The sequence below is a fragment of the Papio anubis genome, chromosome 19, assembly GCF_008728515.1.
Source record: "Papio anubis isolate 15944 chromosome 19, Panubis1.0, whole genome shotgun sequence".
Taxonomy (NCBI): Eukaryota; Metazoa; Chordata; class Mammalia; order Primates; family Cercopithecidae; genus Papio; species Papio anubis.
The window spans coordinates 71,731,124-71,749,791 of NC_044994.1; the positions used below are offsets into that span (position 1 = coordinate 71,731,124).

The following is an 18,668-nucleotide window of genomic DNA, read 5'->3' on the forward strand; positions in this document are numbered from 1 at the left end:
TTCCGGGCAGTTTCTGAGGCAGCACGTTCAGACGACTTCCTGCCGCATTAGGAAGCTCCGTCTTGTGAGCCCCGGGGAGGCCGGCAGGTTGGCACTTTCAGAGCCTTTAATGCCCCAGAGCACTTGACTTGTAGGGCTCGGGAAATCTCTGCAGCAGGTTTCCATGACCTAAGTAGCCGATTGCTTTTGAATAAAATCAGGTCCCCTGCGCCGGCCCTTCTGCCGGGCCAGACCTCCGTCTCAGAGGAGCTCTCCGGCTTTTGGACCTCTCTGCCCGCCCCCCACAGCCGCCCCCCACAGCCCTGTGCAGTATTGGATGAGCCGGACGTGTCTGTGTTCCTCCCATCTATGCTCCAGGCCATGTCCTTGGCATGGGGTGTCTGTCACAGAGATTTAGACCACATGTTCGCTGAGTGAACCTTGGGGCGTAGAGGCACACACGACCGTTTGAATCCTGCCCACGTCCCCCCTCTTCTCATGCAGCGAACTTGGCGCTGAAGGTCACAGCACACGTGGTCCTGGTGATCGCTGAGTGCTTCTCTCCTGGCCTCCATTGCAGTAGCCGTCCAAGGAGCTTTCTCCCATTCAGAAGCGACTTCTGCAATTCTTCACTGGGGGCGCTGAGCTCTTACTGGCAAGCTAACTAATGCCATTTTGTTAGGCTGTCTTTCCCTCCCTCCTTCCTTTTCATTTAACTTTTTCCCCCTAAAATCTCAGGGGAATCACACGCTTGGGTCAAGTGGGCAGTCTGTGAGCTACACTGAGCAAACCCACCATGCCCCTTCTCTGGTTCCTGAGTTGCCGTAGTGGTGGGTTTAAACTTTACTTGGCAGAAGTTCGAGGATACAGTTGTCGGCAACAACCAAAAAAAGGGCTTGATGTTGACGGTGGAAGGCAGCGGTTCTCGAACCTCAGTGATGAGGCTTGCATGTTACTGGATTCCCCCTGAGGCCTACTCACTCAGAATGATTTTTATAAGTTGAACTAAAATTCACATAACGTTGTATTTACCATTTTTACGTGCATGATTCAGTGGTTTTTAGTGTATTAACAATGTTGTACAACCATCACCACTCTCTAATTCCAGGACTTTTCATCATCCCAAAAGAAACTCTGAACCATTAGCAGTCACTCCTCCTTGCCCCTCCTCCCATTCCCTGGAACCCCTCACCTGCTTTCTGTCTCTGTGAATTTCCTTATCATGGACATTTTATTTTATTTTATTTTATTTTTTGAGACAGTGCCACTCTGTTTCCCAGGCTGGAGTACAGTGGCGTGATCTTGTCTCACTGGAACCTCTGCCTCCTGGGTTCAAGCGATTCTCCTGCCTCAGCCTCCTGAGTAGCTGGGATCACAGGCACCCACCACCACGGCCGGCTAATTTTTGTATTTTTGGTAGAGACGGGGTTTCGCCATGTTGGCCAGGCTGGTCTCAAACTCCTGACCTCAAGTGATCCGCCCGCCTCAGCCTCCCAAAATGCTGGGATAACAGGAATGAGCCACCACGCCCGGCTCAGACGTTTTATATAAAGGGATTCCCACTATATGTGACCTTTTCTGTCTGGCTTCTTTCCCTTAGCACAGGCTTTATCCACGCTGTGGCACTAGCAGCACTTGATTCCTGTTTATGGCTGAGTAACATTCCTGTATAGAGGCCCACGTGTTGCTTCTCCGTTTATCAGTTGATGGAATTTGGGTTGTTTTCACTTTTGGCGATTATAGTGATGCCACTGTGAACATTTATGTACAAGTTTTTGTGTGAGCACAGGTTTTCATTTGTCTTGAGTGTATACCTCGGAGTGGGGTCTCCAGGTCACACGAGAACTCTATGTTTAAAATTTGAGGAACTGCCAGACTGTTTTCCGCTGTGGCTGTGGCATTTTATATTCCCACCAGCAACGTACCGGGATCCAATTTTTCCACATCCTTTCCAACACTTGTTGGGTTTTTTTTTTTTCCCGTTTGTTTGATTATAACTACCCTAGTGGATGTGAAGTGGTATCTTGTAGTTTTAGTTTACGTTTCCATAATGACTAATGCTATTGATCACTTTTTCATGTGCTTATTAGCCATTCACATATTTTCTTGGGAGAAATATCTGTTCAAATCCTCTGCCCATGTGTAATTTGGGTTGTCATTTGTTGCTGGGCTGCGAGAGTTCCTAACATCCTGGATACTGGACTCTTATCAGATAAGTGACTCGCAGCTCTTTTTTTCCCACTGTTACTTGTCATTCATTTTCCTGGTGCTGTTCTTTGATATACAAGAGTTTCATTGGAATGAAGTCCAATTTATCTTTTTTCTTTTGTTCCTTGTGCTTCTCGCATCCTGTTTCAGAAATCAATGTCTCATCCACGGTCGTGAAGATGTACACTCTCTTTTCTTCTACGTGTGTTTTGGAGTTTTAGCTCTTACGTTAAGGTCTTTGATGTAGTTTGAATTAGTTTTTATATATAGTGTGATGTTGGCACCTGTCTTGGTCCATTCAGTGTTGCTATAAAGGAATACCTGAGGCCAGGTAACTCATTTTTAAAAGAAGGTTTAATTGACTCATGATTCTGATGTCTGGAAAAGTTCAAGATCAGGTATCTGCATCTGAAGAAGGCCACAGGCGGCTCCAGTCATGGCAGAAGATGGCATGGAGCTGCTGTGTGTGGAGACCACACGGACACGGAGGAAGCAAGGGCTAGGGGTGCCAGGCGGGCTCAACAGCCAACTCTGGAGTGAACTCATAGAGCGAGAACTCACTCATTACCACGAAGATACCACCCAGCCATGCGTGAGGGATCCGCCCCCATGACCCAAACCCCTCCCGTTAGACCCCACCTCTGACATTGGGTATCAAATTCCAGTATAAGATTTGGAGGCCAATATCCAAACGATAGCAGGGTCCAACTTTATTTTTTTACATGTGGAGAACCGTTTGTTGGAGACAGTATTATTTCTCCATTGAATAGTTTGGACGACCTTGTCAAAAATGAACAGACGGTGGACTCATGGGTCATTTCTGGACTTTGGATTCTGCTCCATTGATGTTTGTGTCTCTCTTTACGCCAGTCCTACACTCTCGACTGCCGTAGCTTTAGACTTAGCTTGAGAAAGCAGTAACGGACTAGTCCATGTTCACATTCCCATAAAGGAATACCTGAGACTGGGTAATTGATAAAGAAAAGAGGTTTAATTCGCTCATGGCTCTGCAGGCTGTGAAGGAAGCCTGGTGCCAATGTCTGCTTGGCTTCTGGGGAGGTTTTGGGAAGCTTCCAGTCACGGCAGAACGCAAAGGGGGAGCAGGCACGTAACATAGTGAAAGCAACAACAAGGTTGGGGGTAGGTACCACACTTTTAAACGAACATATCTCATTTCGATATTCAAGATTTAGGTGGAGGCATGTAATAAAATGATATCAAGTAAGTTTGAGCCCTCCAACTTTGTTCTTTGTCAAGACTGTTTTGGCTACCTTGCATTTCCAATAGAATTTTAGGTTCAATTTGTCAATGTCTTCGAAAAAGTTACTGAGATTTTCATATGGATTGGATTGACTCTGTTGATCAACTTAGGGAAGAGTGCCATCTTAACAATATTAGGTCTTCTAATACATGAGCATGGAATGTCTTTTCATTTATTTAGTCTCAGAATTTCTTCCTGCAATGTTTGTAGTTTTCAGCTGTCAGTGTAGATTTCAGTTTCCACTCCCTGGTTAAATTTATTCCTAAGCATTCTGATTTTTTATACTGATCTCACATCTTGCAATTTTGCTGAACCCATTCTCATAGTGGGGTGTGTGTGTGTGTGTGTGTGTTCTTATGGTCTGTACATAAGACCATAAGAACAAGTCATCTCAAAATATAGTTTTACTTTTTTCTTTTGAGTCTGGATGCCTGTTATTTCTCTCTCTTGCCTAATTTTTCTGACTAGAATTTCCAGAACAATGTTAAGTAGAACTCATGACAGCAGGTGTTTCAGTCTTGCTCCTGGTCCTGGGGGAAAGAATCCAGTCTTTCACAGTTGACTATGAAGTTAGCAGTGAGTTTTTCCTACGTGGACTTTGTCATGTGGAGGAAGTTCTCTTTTAGTCCTAGTTACTGAGTTTTTTGTTTAATCACGAAAGGATGTTAGACTGTGTCGAATCCTTTTTCTGCATCTATTGAAATTATCACGATTTTTTCCCTTCACCCTATAAATACGCATATTATACTAATTTTTGCATATGGTGCCACAGTTGTATTCCTGTGATAAATCTCTATGGTAAATTATCACACGGTCATCATGTATAATCCTTTTAATATGAAGCTGGATTTATTTTGCTCTTGTTTTGTGGAGGATTTTCCCTCTGTTTTCTTTTCTTTTTTCTTTTTTTTTTTTTTTTGAGATGGAGTCTCACTCTGTTACCCAGGCTGGAGTGCAGTGGCGTGATCTCGGCTCACTGAAACCTCCGTTCCCAGGTTCAGGCAATTCTCCCTGCCTCAGCCTCCCAAGTAGCTGGGACTACAGGCACCTGCCACCACACCTGGCTAATTTTTGTATTTTTAGTAGAGACAGGTTTTTGCCATGTTGGCCAGGCTGGTCTCAAACTCCTGACCTCAGATGATCCACCCACCTCAGGCTCCCAAAGTGGTGGGATTACAGGCGTAAGCCACTGTGCTGGGTCTTTGTCTTTAGACAGTTTGTGGTGCGTCAGTGTGGATGTCTTTGAATTTATCTTACTTGGAGTTTGTTGAGTTTCTTAGATGTGTAGATTAATGTTTTTCATCAAATTTGGAGGGTTTTTTTAAACCGTATTTCTTCAAATATTCTTTCTTCCCTGTTCTCTCTTTCCTTTCGGGACTCTCATCATGCAAACGTTGGTACATCTGATGGTCCCACAGGTCTCTTAGGCTCTGTTCAGTTTTCTTCAGTTTTCTTTCTGCTCATTGGATAGGATACCACCAAATGATGCATCTTCAATTTCCCTGATTATTTCTTCAGTGTGTTCATAGCTGCTGCTGAGACCCTCTAATGAGCTTTTCATTTCAGCTAGTGTCTTTCAACACCAGAATTTCTATCCCTTTTTTTAAATAACTTCTGTCTCTTTATTGATATTCTCTATTTGGTGAGACATCATTCTCACAAATTCCTCCAGCTCTTTGAAGATATTAAACAAGCTTATGTGAAGTATTTGCCTAGTGAGTCCAATATCTGTGTTTCTTCAGAGATATTGTGTTTTAGTTCCTTTTTCCTGTCTATGAGCTACACTCTTGTATTTTTTGCATGCCTTGTAATTTTTTGTTGAAAACAAGATTTTTAATAAGTGGCAGCTGTGGAAATCAGACTTCCCTCTCCCCATGATTTTCTGTAGCTGCTGGGGTTTGTTGAGTAACTTTTGTGAACCAAGTTTGTAAAGTTCATCTTCTTTGTCTGATGTGGCCAGCCACTGATGTCTGTTCCATTAGCTTAGAGGGCAGTAAGTGATACAACAGAGAGTCTTAAACGTCTGGAATGAAAACTAAAACTTGGTTTTGCAGATGGGCTGTGTGTCTTGGAGCCACCTTCAGCACTCAGCCAGGCCGGTCAAGCCTCTGTCTTATCACCTCCTGCTCGCAGAATCTGAAGGTCAGTCCCAGGAGGGACTTCAGGGCCTTCTCAGGATTTTCCCGGCATGTGCGCAGCCCAGGCATGTGCGTGGCATTCCAGACTCCCGGGAACTCTTAGAACCTTATCAAGCCCTTATTTCCGAAATCATCTCATGCCCCAGCCTTTCATCCCCAGCTTTTTGTCTACCTGTGGTCCCAACTATAACCCTGAGGCAGCAAATGGCTAAAACACTTTCCCATCAACGTTTTTGACACACACTCCCCAGGTGGCTGCCTTTGCACAGACAGACTTCCAAGAAACCGGAGATGAAGGAGAGCGTTAGAGCCCGTCTTCCACGGAGCCACAGTAATTACGATTCCTCAACAATGAGGCCTGTAGCTTCCCCTTCCAGTGCTGCTGCTGGTACCGGGAATGCAGGCTGTTGCTTTCAAGGCTGCCGTGGGGCTGGGGAGCAGGGTATGTTAAACGGCGACAAAGCTTATTATTGTGACCGAGACTCAGCTGTTCTTTCTCAGTGCCCCACGGCTGGTGCAAGCTTTTGGTTAGTTTCCAGAGTTCCAAAAAGGCTGACTCTTGACAGTTTTTACCAGGTTTTTCATTGTGTTCAGGTAGGATGGACTTTCGGAGCTCCATATTCTGCAGTTTCTCCGCCTCACAGAGCCAGGAACCCCGTTTTCCAGCAGGTCCCCTGGCTGATTCCGACGTGGTTAGCTCGCAGGGCACACCGTGGGAAACTAAGCTGGGACTGCGTCTCTCCCGCCAGACATCGCGGCGTCCTCACTGCTCGGTGGGGTCCGCCCTGAAACATCTGGCTTTTTGGAGTTTGAGTGGATTTGTGAAAGCTCCGTTCGATCCCTGGTTCCAAACCCGTAGTGTGAGAACCCAGCTGTTCTCTTGGCGATAACTCAAGGCGGGTCCATCACCTGGCGGGGTCCGCGGGACGCCTGAGGGTCCCCCATGCGGACCAGGTGCAGGGGTCGGGCCTGCGGAGGAGCGGCCAGCGGGCGGGCGGAGGGGTCTCAGAGCTCACCTCCGAGGGTTCGGTGCCGGCCGGGCCCTGGATCCCCGCGGGCGGACGCGCTCCCCCAGCTCAGCCCTCGCGGCCCTAACGCGCTCCTTTCCTTTTGCAGGAGCCCGGCGGGAGCCCCTCGGTCCGGTCCGGCCCGGCGCATGGAGCCATGGCCCTGTTCCGCGGGCGGCGGCGGCGGTGGGACGCGCGCCCGCCACGTCATCATCAACGTGGGCGGCTGCCGCGTGCGCCTGGCCTGGGCCGCGCTCGCGCGATGCCCCCTCGCGCGCCTGGAGCGCCTGCGCGCCTGCCGCGGCCACGACGAGCTACTGCGCGTGTGCGACGACTACGACGTGAGCCGCGACGAGTTCTTCTTCGACCGCAGCCCGTGCGCCTTCCGCGCCATCGTGGCGCTGCTGCGCGCGGGGAAGCTGCGGCTGCTGCGGGGCCCGTGCGCGCTGGCGTTCCGCGACGAGCTGGCCTACTGGGGCATCGACGAGGCGCGCCTGGAGCGCTGCTGCCTGCGCCGCCTGCGCCGCCGAGAGGAGGAAGCGGCCGAGGCGCGCGCGGGGCCGGCGGAGCTCGGGGCGCAGGGGAGCCCGGCGCGCGCCCTGGGGCCTCGGGGGCGGCTGCAGCGCGGCCGGCGGCGCCTGCGCGACGTGGTGGACAACCCGCACTCGGGGCTGGCGGGCAAGCTCTTCGCCTGCGTGTCCGTGTCCTTCGTGGCCGTCACGGCCGTGGGCCTCTGCCTGAGCACCATGCCGGACATCCGCGCGGAGGAGGAGCGGGTGAGCGCGGCCGTGGGTGGCGGGGACCGGGTCCGGAGCTGGGGCTGGGGTCTGGGTGCGGGGAGGCGGGTGGGGGAAGGGGCTCGAGGCAGCCATGGCCAAGGCCTAGGACCGGGCTGGGGGCTGCCGGGGCCGGGGTGGGCCAGGGCGGGGCTGGAGGCCGCGGGACCGAGGGAGCGCAGCTGATGGTGATCTTGGCCAACCCCCACCCCCAGCGGGAGACAGTAGAGGCTCCAAGTTACATTCGGTTTCCACACGCAGTATCCGCTCCACAGGCCTCAGCTGGAACTGCTTAGCCCATCAGTTCCTCAAAGTTTGAACAACGTGGAGCTAAAGTATTGGGTATCCGGGGCCTAGAGAATTGTGTGACATTTGGTCATTCTGGACCACGGAGACCCAACCGCATTGTTCCAGGGCTGGAGGACAGTGCCAGGGCCAGGCAGGCCTCTGGCTGTGGAACCGAGGTCTGGGTGCAGAGGGCTGGGTGCTGAGACGTCTGGGTGCTGAGGTCTGGGTACTGAGGTCTGGGTGCTGAGAGGTCTGTGTTCTGAGAGGCCTGGGTGCTGAGGTCTGGGTGCTGAGGTCTTGGTGCTGAGAAGTCTGGGCGCCGAGAGGTCTGGGTGCTGAAAAGTCTGTGCTGAGAGGTCTGTGTACTGAGTTCTGGGTGCTGAGAGGTCTGTGTTTTGAGAGGTCTGGGTGCTGAGAGGTCTGTGTTCTGAGAGGCCTGGGTGCTGATGTCTGGGTGCTGAGAAGTCTGTGTGCTGAGAGGTCTGGGCGCCGAGAGGTCTGTGTACTGAGTTCTGGGTGCTGAGAGGTCTGGGCGCCGAGAGGTCTGGGTGCTGAGAGGTCTGTGTTTTGAGAGGCCTGGGCGCTGAGAGGTCTGGGCGCCGAGAGGTCTGTGTACTGAGTTCTGCGTGCTGAGAGGTCTGGGTGCTGAGAGGTCTGGGTGCTGAGAGGTCTGTGTTTTGAGAGGCCTGGGCGCTGAGAGGTCTGGGCGCCGAGAGGTCTGGGTGATGAGAGGTCTGGGTGCTGAGAGGTCTGTGTTCTGAGAGGCCTGGGTGCTGATGGCTGGGTGCTGAGAAGTCTATGTGCTGAGAGGTCTGGGCGCCGAGAGGTCTGGTTGCCGAGAGGTGTGGGTGCTGAGGTCTGGGTGCTGAGAGGTCTGGGTGCTGAGAGATCTGGGTGCTGAGATCTGGGTGTGGATCTTCCTGCCCCTGTCTTAGACTTCCTGCCCTGTCCGTCCTGTCCCACTAACCTGAGAAGTCCTGGGCAGAAGTGTGTGACCTTGTGGGTTAATCTATGTTACCATGAGGAGACAAGAGAAGGCGAAAGCTTGCCAGTGTATGTCATGTCGGGGGAAGGACCGTGAGCTCTGGGCCCTAGGCCTGGGGGTTTGTGGTGTTGGAGTGGTGAGATTCATGGAGAAAGGGCTGTGACTGTGTCTGAACGGGCGGAGCTGAGTGTTGCCCTGAAAAAGTCTCCCTGCATTTTCCGACGACCACACCAGGAGGCAGGGCACCCACCAGGTGGGGGTCGGCACCCCTCCCCTCGGCACCGGCCTCCCTGGACTGCGTGGAGGCCCCTCCACCCCTCACAGGGCAGAGCACCCACCGTCAGCACCGCAGAGGCCCTGCCTGCCTTGGGGACACTCGTCATTGAAGGGCACAGCAAGGAGCTGAACTGACCCAAGCCTGCGGCCCAAGTGCAAACATGACTTAGACGCAGGTTTGGAAGTCGGCTGCCGCCCTCAGTCTGGGTGTGTGGCGGCCCGAGTGCGGATTTGACTTAAATGCAGGTTTGGAAGTCAGTTGCTGCCTGCAATCTGGGTGCCTGGCGGCCGGGCTACCTTCCCCCGTCGTCCCCATGAGGTCCAGGTCCTAACTGTGCTTCCAAAAGGTGCTTGAGTGTTTGGCTGTCCTCAGTTGAATATCCAGGAGGGAAAATTCATTTGTGTCATGTTAGAGAATGGCAGAAGTTTGGGCTGCTCCAGCTACAGAAGCCACCCCAGGAACACCAGCCCTGATCCTTACTGTGCACCCCAAAACCCCAGATCCTCTCAGGGACAACCCTGGGCTCCATGGCACCCAGCGCTTCACACTCCTGGCACGCGCCCCTAAATCGCTTGTCCAGGTAAGAAGCAGTCGCCCTCCGCGTGGGGCCTGGTGACATGTGTCTGAGCGAGCGTTGCAGCTTCTGCTGACCGAGGTCTTTTTCGGAAGTGATTCGGTTGTGTGGGTGAACAGCCAAGAAAAGATGGTCCTCAACCCTGTCCTAAGAGAATATTTCAAAGCATGAGAATTGACGTGTTGGTGATGTAACAAAACAGGAAGCCAGGGCGCCTCTGAGCATCCAGCTAGGGGCTGGCGAAGGACGTCACCTTCTGTCCACTTGATTGATGAGATGTGGGGAACCATAAAATGTTGGTGATGCCCATGAAAAAACGCTCAGCCCAACTTATAATTAAATACATGCTGGATCCCAGACAGTGCAAGTCCCTGCCCAACTCAGGCCTCAGACGAGCCAAGTCACTGGCCGACCATCCCAAGCCAGCCACTGAGGGACGGCAGTGGGACCGTGACTCGGTGCTCCCTGGAGAGTACGTGGGTGCAGGCGCTTTGGTGCCGTTTGTCAGGGAACGAGTTCTTGAGAACTAGTCGGTGTTACTGACAAAATGTGAGGTCTGATGGGTTACGTACGGAAGGCTGAGTCCAGCCGCCACACAGGGTCGGCTTCTGCAGCGTTTCCTGCACGCACTGTGCTGTCCCAGGTGCAGGGGTGGGGGTGCCGGAGCCGTGAGCACCCCTGCACACAGCTCTACAGACACTCGGGAGATCCCGAGCCAGAGTCCAGCCAGGACATTCTCCCGGGTCTCCTGGATGCCTCAGAGAATGAGGGAAGCCCAGGGCGCTGGTTGGTTTCAGTGCCTGCCCCCCGCTGAATCTCCCGCCCTGGGCTGCGACCTGCACAGGGGCAGCAGGTCCGTGTGGGGAAGGCTTGGCATGGGGACCATGGAAACGCCTGGTCCGCTGCACACAGTGGGTGCTGAAGAAATAGGAAGCCTCGGTTATCTATGAGCAAAACATGCCCGTGTGTCCCCAGCAACACTCAGGACTGAGAACCCGGCTTTGTCAGTGTGTGCTTGGCTCTGGGCTGCCTGGACTGGGGGCAGTTGTTGAGTCCGAGCCCACAGGAGACGCGCTGGCCCACAGGTGCGCTGGGACGGCCGTGGGGACCGGAAGGTGGACACCTGGCCCGCCCTGCACTGTCCAAGCAGGCTCCATCCTCTGCCTGAAGTCATGTGGGATCATTCACTCCATTGCTGGGCCTTTCCCAGGAGAGAAAATCTGTTCTGTCCCAAACCCACAGCATCTTTGTGGCCAGGCGTTCGGGTGATTTGCTCAACTGTTTATCCTGCCTGTGGCCACAGAGGTTACAAACCAAATCCTAAATATCTGTGGCCCCAAAAGTTATCCTGAATTCTCTGACCCCCCAAAAGTATATCCTAAACCCAAACACCCCCGCTGCACCCCCAACCTTGCCGTCTTTCCTAGGAGAGGTCACCCGTGGTCACGACCTGCAGACACCTCCACCGCCACCACACGGGACGGCCCGCAGCCCTGGCTTGGATGTTGTAATCCAGGCTGTAGGGACACGGACGGGCCTGAGGTCAGAGCTGGAGTGGGAGTTACTACCCGTTCCCAGCTGTCAGAGGCTCAGCCGGGTGGGACCTCCCACCTCCGGGCCCCAGCCACGTGTGGGTGGGCACCGTTTGTGCTCCCCATTGCCCTCGTGGGACCTCCAGTGAGTCTGTGGCCTTCGGGAGTTTAGGCTGTGGACGGCTGTGTAGAGGAGGCTGAGCCACCTCTCTGCTCCCCACCGTCTGCTCCCAGACAAGGCCCCCCACGCCGAAGGTGCCCTGTGAACGTACAGACAGGATCACGAGCTTCAGCTGCCGTGGGCCCTAATGGCTGTGGGATGATCGGCAGGGAGCGGTGTCTCGAGAAACGTGTGTCTGGGGTGAGGTTAGGTGATGGTTGCAACGACGTGGTGTGGTTTTGGGGTCCCGTGGGCTCTCCGTGGTCAGGATGGCACCCATGTTGGCGTCCTGCTGGTGGATGTGGCCTGGTGACACCCACTGTGAGGATCCGGAGCGCTTTGGAGGGATGGCTGGGGGCAGTTTCCGTGCCTGCAGAGCTGCACGCTCCCTCTGCGCCGGGCGGCTGCCGGGTGGCCTGGACGGTGTGAGCACCCACGTGCCGGCTGGAGGCCGGGACAGACTGCTCCGCCCACTGGAGACCCGCCTGCTGGCCTGCCCGCTGTTGGTGGAGGTTTGTGGTTGGAGGTTGTTTTTCAAAATCCATTGCTTCCTTGTACATTCAGGCTGATTTTTGGCTCTGTAAATTGATTTTTTCTTTTAAACTCACATGATTAAATTAAGAGCAGTATAATTAGTTATAGATTTCATGACTGGGATTTGAAGCATTGAATTCACTGAGAACATTTTTGCAACAGCTTTAAAAGCTGGTCGCCAAGTTTCTTCTGCACGTGGGCAGACGTCACAGACACCGAGTCGTGTCAGCTCGCAGAGCGAGAGCTTTGCAGATGCCGAGTTGTGCTGATCTCTGGAGGTGCGAGATGAAAGGGTGTGGCTGATTGGCAGGAGTCAGCTCACCAGGTCCTGGAGGCCTCACGCTGCAGTCAGCATGCCGGAGACCAGCAGAGCCTGGGTCTGAGTTCCAGCCCAAAGACCAGCACCGGAGAGACCAGGAAGAGCTGTGGTTTCCGTCGAGCCTGGGGCAGGAGAAAGGTCCCAGCCTGTGGCCGGGCAGGAGGAGTCCTTTGCGCTGGGGAGGGTCAGCCTTCATGTCAGGCACAGGCCTCCGGGGTCCGCCACGGGAGCGTTCTGTCCACCTGCACCTGTGTGAGGCTGAGCCTTACGAGCTGACAAATCGCACCTCCCAGCAGCACGAAACGTGCTTGTGTCTGTCTCAGCCTGTCCTGTGGGTGACCCTTGGAGCCCTGACTGGCTGCACGGCAAGGACAGACGCAGGGCGTGGACGGGACGTGGGGTGTGGCCTGTCCCTGCAGCTGCAGTCAGAGTTGTCCCGGACCTGAGCAGCTGGTGGCAGGTTCTGCATTCAGAGCTGATTTCTTCAACAAGAGCAGGCAGCGGGGCTCCCTAGGGCAGCTGCACTGGGCCGTGGCCCCTTCCCATCCGTGTGGTATAACAGGGGCTGTGTTAGGGCCACGACAGATCCAAACCTGGGGATCTCGGTGGATGTCAGGCGCCCCGTCTTGCAGCAGCGTCAAGTGGGCAGTGCAGGACCCGCCGGTGGCCCCGCATCCCAGGAGGCTCCCACACCACCAGTCTCCACCCAGGGGCAGAAGAGAGTGGGGAAGGCAGCCCCCTGTGATGCCTTGGCAGAGCCTCTGTGTCCATCTGCGTCCCATTGGCCTGGACGTCTGCGGTGCAGAGAGGCGAGTAGCACCACCCTAACCCGAAGGCCACAGGCCTAGGCAAAGCTGTGGCAGCCCTTTACCAGGGAGGCAGGTTCCAGTCAGCAGTCTGCCACCGCGACACTGGCAGCAAACTCCTGCCAGCACCGAGTGAAGACCCACAGCGGATGGGTCACCGGGGCCAGCTGCTTTGGGGCCGCACGGTGCCGCTGGGCTGAGCTCTGGGAGGCGGGCAGGGCCCGGTGAAGGCAGCGGTCCTGTGCCTGCGGCCAGCCGCCCACCCTCGCAGCCCTCGGCACTCCTGTCGAGGGATCAGACCCTGCGGAGGCTCGTGGAGACCTGCAAACAGCGGGGCCTAGAAACCCACTGGGCGGGGGATGAAGATAAAGGGCTGCTCTGCTTCCTGCACAAATTTGATGGGGAAAACAGAGAAGATTTGTGTTTTGGATTTTCACTTTAGTCTGGGGGGGAAAAAAAAAAAAAGCTAAAATCCCTGATAAAAAAGCCTCAAAGCTTCAGTATTTTTTTTTTCTTTGAGATAGCGTCTCGCTCTGTCACCAAGGCTGGAGTGCAATGACGCAATCTCAGTTCACTGCAGTCTCCACCTCCCGGGTTCAAGTGATTCTCCTGCCTCAGCCTCCCGACTAGCTGGGACTACAGATGCGCCACCACGTCCGGCTAATTTTTGTGTATTTTTAGTAGAGACTGGGTTTCACCACGTTGGCCAGGCTGGCCTTGAACTCCTGACCTCAGGTAATCCACCCACCTTGGCCTCCCAAAGTGCTGGGATTACAGGCGGAGCCACCATGCCTGGCCAATTCTTTTTCCATAAAATCCCTCCCAGGTCTCCGGTCTCTCTTCTCGCCGCAGTACGAGGCTCAGTCGGGGGCTGGCTCAGTTCTCAGACCCTGAGTGTGACCCGTGCTCCCGTCCAGCTCTGGCTCTGACAACGGCAGGGCTTGAAACATTCTCTCCATTCTGAGCCTCACCAAATGCAGATTCTTCAAAGCTGTTGAGATTAAGTTGAATAATTTACGTGCCTTGCTTTGGACAATGCTCAGCACAGAGAATCAAACAGCGAGGTCTCTCTCCCCTTCTGCAAACAAGGGAAGCGCTGGCTTGTGTGGCCCCTGTGTGGCGGCTGTGGGGAGGGTGTGTGGGGTGGGGACCGCCACTCCGTGAGCCGGCGTGCGCTGTCCTCCTCTGATGACACAGCAGGAGTGGTCGGTGTGCAGAAAGAGTGCGGAGGTTCACAAAGGGACTTGCTAGGAAGAAGCCAGGCAGCTCTGCCGGTGGGGCCTGGGGACAGGATGGATGGCAGGGTGGGCCAGGGTGGTTTTGGAAAAGGGCAGCACTTGGGCAGGCAAACAGGAATGCGAGTTCTCACTTTGGGCCTGGGTCCCAGGCTTGAGGCCCTTGCTGGGGACTGCCCTCTTCCACCCAGCGTTTCTCTGCCTCCTGTCCGTCCGTGTCACCTGGGAGACTTCCCCTTTCTTCTTCGTGGACTTTGTTTATTCCCGGGCTGTTGTTTTTTCTCAGTTCTGTGCCCCGCAGGGGTTTTTGTGTGCTCCCCACCTCCCCGGGCCTCCCCTACACTCCCATTCCCCGTGTCACTCCCCGTGCTGGCGCACGGCACCGCTCCTGCCGCCGGCCCCTCCAGCCATCTCCGGTCAGTCTGCCCAGCTCCTCTGCTTAGCCACTGGTCCCTCTGAGCACATCCAGGCCCACGCTTGGCCTGTGTGCAGCTGTAAGGGGCGTTGGGGAGCCCGGCCCTAGCTGTCCGGCCGTGAGCCCTGGACAGGAGTATTTTCCTGGGAGCCTGGCACACCCCATGTCCTCAGTGTCTGTTCGCAGCATCTGAACTTTGCGATGTGGAAAACAGGAGTCTGGGAGGAAAGCAGGGGAGGTTGCAGAGCAGCTGTGGTTCGATCTGGCAACAGTGTCTGCTGAGCTGCCGCACTCGGCCAGGAGGCGCCTGGGACTCGGCGGGAGGGGATTTAGCCCAAAGAAGGCAGCAGCTGCGGCGTCCAGGTCCAGCCTGTAAGAGGCGCAGGCCTCGCTACTGAGGGGACATCCTTGTCGGTGACATGCTCATGCCCAGAGGCCACTGAAGAGTCAGACACGTTTTCTGGCAGCTTCAGGGCCTTGACGAGGACGTCCCGAGGGCAGCCGCCTGCCCCAGAACCTCCCAGAGGGAACAGCTGATGCGGTTACAGCCTCAGGTCAAGCATGGGGTTGAGAGGCCAGGCAGGGCTGCTCTCCTGACTGCCTCGGGAATCCTCGGCCCTCACAGCTCCACCCACCTTTCCCCATCACGGGCTGAGGTGGGGATTGTGCTTCTGAACTGCGTTTGTGGGCAGATTGAAGAAAAGCTGCGTAGTCGCCACAATCAGCCACCTTCCTCTGTGCCATCGGTCATAGAAAATTTAATAGAAAAACTATTCTGGTCACCATAACAACAAAAATATGAAAGGCCTAGGAATAATCTTAGCAAGAGAGGTTCTGTGTCTACCGGGAACAGCCCCGGCAACAGCGGAGGCGTAGAAATGAGTGAACAGGGCACACCGGCCCCGAGGGGGGAGGCCACTCCCCAAATTAACACACACACTTCGCGTCAGTCAGCCTCATGGTGGGTGTTTTGGACTCTCACAAAATAATCTTTAAAATCTAGAGAAATGTGTACGAAGATGAGCCGGTGGATTCTGGAGAACAAAGAGAAAAGTGCAAAGCGGGGGGCCCAGCCCAGAATTGATTCTCTCCTACTGCACAAGCTTCCCCGAAACGTGGTGGGTTCAGATGGCAGCTGTCTGTCTGCGGGTCATTCTGAGGCTGGGTTTGGGGTTGGCGTGCTCTGTCCTTGAGGCATCAGCTGGGGTCTCCAAGGTGGTGGCTGGCGCTGTGGAAAGGCCCTGACAGGCAGGTGTGATCGGGCTGGCACTGCAGAAAGTTGCAAGGAGGCTGCTTGGGCATTTGGCGGGGCTGGGCTGGGTGCAGAGTGCCTAATGGAGAGGGGTCATCCCGGGCGTGGCCACTGCTGTGCCGGCTGTGGCTCCCGGGAAACAGCAGTGGGAAAACAGCGGCCAAGGGCCAGGACAGGGGCTGCAGGTGCCGAGCTGTTGTTCAACCCGATTGAATTGTAACTCATGACTTGGAACCATTCTGTCCTGGGAAGCATGCCCTCTTCTGCATCCACAGGCAGTGGTGCCCTCAGCGACTAGCTTGCTCACCTGTGTCTGTGGTGCCAGTGCCCTGAGGGCAGGGCCGGCCCCTCTCTCGGCACAGCCGGGTGAATCATCGGCGACACCCTTGGCACCGTGAGTGCTTGCACCTGCAGACCACACGGGCTCGCTCTCGGGCACCAGCCGTGCCAGGCCCGGACCACCAACTCCGTGCCCTTCTTGCAGACGCCTCTCATGGTGTTTGGCACAGAACACCGTGCTCAGAGGAAACCTCAGAATACGCTGTGGTCAGGGGGCCCTGGGACCGCCAGGCTCATTTCAGCCAGGGGAGGGCGAGAGCGCAGAAGGCCGAGGGGAAGCTGTGCTGATGTTCTCCAGACACGAGGGCACAAAACGAGTTAACACAGGCTGAACAGGAAATCGAGTTGACACGTCTGCTTCCGTGCAGATAATTCCAGACGAGCACATTCTAGGCAGAGGGCTGTTGTGCTGTTTTGAAACAGTTCGTTCCCTGATACAGATTTAATATTCTTCTGCTTTTCTGTCTTCATTTGACTGCAAGAGGCCTTTTCTGTAGATGAGTGAAAAGAATAAACCTCAATTCAGTTCAAAGTCAAACTGTTACAAATTCATAGTAAAATGAGTCAGTATTTTCTCTCAGTACTTAGGAAGCTAAGGGTTAAAGTCTGCCTGCAGAGTTGCTGCTGACCGAGTGACCCGTCGGTGAGACCGGTGCATGAATCCCCTACGCTGAATGGAAATGCACACGTGCCAAGGCATCTCATCCTGAAACTTCAGGGAACGGAGAATATTCTAAAAGCTTCCATGGTGACAGGGAAGAAACGAGGTCCCACCAAAGGCAGAACAGCCAGGGGACCCCTGGGTGGTGGGCAGGTGGCCTTAAGCAGTTCTGGAATGAAACTATAAAACTTCAGGAGAAACAAAACATCCTATGAGAAAAAAAATGTAATTGTAGAGCACGACTCGGCTCAGCAGAGAGCATGTTCACGTTTTCTTAACACGGTAAATGCTCATGACTTACCCGACTCCAAAAATGGAATGTAACAATGCCTGCAGGAAAGAGGTTACCGTTCTGGTGGTTGAAGGTGGGGTGTGTGGAAGACCCAGATTCTCAACTCTACAAAGTCACCGAAATGTAGAACATTAATATGCCAATAAATGGCCGGCTCAGCATTTAGAAGTAGGGAAGTAACTGTCAGAAGAAATAATCAGAAATTTAAAAATTATTCCCACTGGGACTTAAGAGTGGAGGATGGGAAACTGCCTTTTCTTATAAGCTGTCTAGTGTTAATCAAGTTTTTTAAAAATTATATGTATGATTACTTTGATAAAAATTAGGCCAGGTGCTGTGGTTCACGCCTGTAATCCCAGCACTTTGGGAGGCCAAGGTGGGTGGATCAGGAGGTCAGGAGATCGAGATCATCCTGGCTAACATGGTGAAACCCCATCTCTACTAGAAACACAAAAAATTAGCCGTGTGGTGGCGGCGCCTGTAGTCCCAGCTACTCGGGAGGCTGAGGCAGGAGAATGGCGTGAACCCGGGAGGCGGAGCTTGCAGTGAGCTGAGATCGTGCCACTGCACTCCAGCCTGGGCCACAGAGCGAGACTCCGACTCAAAAAAAAAAAAAAAAAAAAAACCTTCCAAGAAGAAAATTCCAGGCCCACATAGTTTCACTGGTGAATCTAACAAAAATTTAAGGAATAAATAACACCAATTCTACATGGTCTGTTCCAGAAACATACAAGGGGAGGGATCACTTCCCAACTCATTCCAAGAGGCCAACACTCCTCTGATATCAAACCAGAGACAGGACAAGGAAGGAACAAAGAAAGACCAGTATCTCCTGCGAACTCGTGCGAAACTCAACAAAACATCAGTAAATCAGGGTTGGTAAAGACATTAAAAGCACAGCACGTCACGACCAACTGAGGTTTTTCTCAGGAAAGCAAGCTTGATTCAGTGTTCAGAACCAACCCGTGTAATTCACAGTATTAATGCACCAAAGAAAAAATGCCGGCTGTTCATCTCAACAGATGTAGAAAAAGCATTTGACTAAATTCAGTACCCACTCGTGATTTTTAAAACACCACTTTCAGCAATGTAGAAATAGAAGGGAATTTCCTTATTCTGATAGTGAACATCTACCAAAAAAACCTACCGCTAACAACATACATAGCAAAAGATGGAATGTTTTCCCACTAAGATTGGGACCAACCCGAGGATGGCCGCTCCCCACTCCTAGCCAGCACCGTGCTGGAAGTCCTAGACAGAGCGGTGAAGCAAGGAAAGTAGAAGGCATAGGGGTGGAAAGCAAGAAAAGAGTATTGCCTATGTACAAACTCTCAAGAAACCCACAAAAAAGCTTAAGAAAATTGAGTGAGTTGCTAGCAGGGAACAGTTGGAATTCAAAATTTTTAAAGTTCATTAATAGCAGCAAAAACCATGAATTGCTTACATGCAAGTCTCACAGCCTAGGTCTAGGCACCATCTACGTGCTGAGAATTACAGAACCACTGATAAAGAAGACCGAAATCAACGGAAGGCCTGCGGTGCTCATGCGTTGAAGACTCAGTGTGACTGTGTCCACCCTCCCCATAGTCCCTCTCCAGATCCACCGAAATCCCATTCAGAATCCCCTTTT

At 53.6% G+C, this 18,668-nt stretch overlaps 1 protein-coding gene across 3 annotated transcripts in view; it reads left to right on the forward strand.

Moving 5' to 3' along the window:
• The window catches only part of KCNG2 (potassium voltage-gated channel modifier subfamily G member 2), an 83,709-nt gene that overhangs the window by 48,075 nt on the left and 16,966 nt on the right, over positions 1-18,668 (forward strand). For all 3 annotated transcript variants that reach the window (XR_004180125.1, XM_009192959.3, XM_021930239.2), the window contains one exon: positions 6,703-7,369. Coding sequence is in view for 2 of the 3 variants with exons in the window: in XM_009192959.3 (XP_009191223.1) it covers positions 6,743-7,369 (627 nt within the window). In the remaining variant the exon portion in view is untranslated. The remainder of the gene's footprint in view (positions 1-6,702; positions 7,370-18,668) is intronic.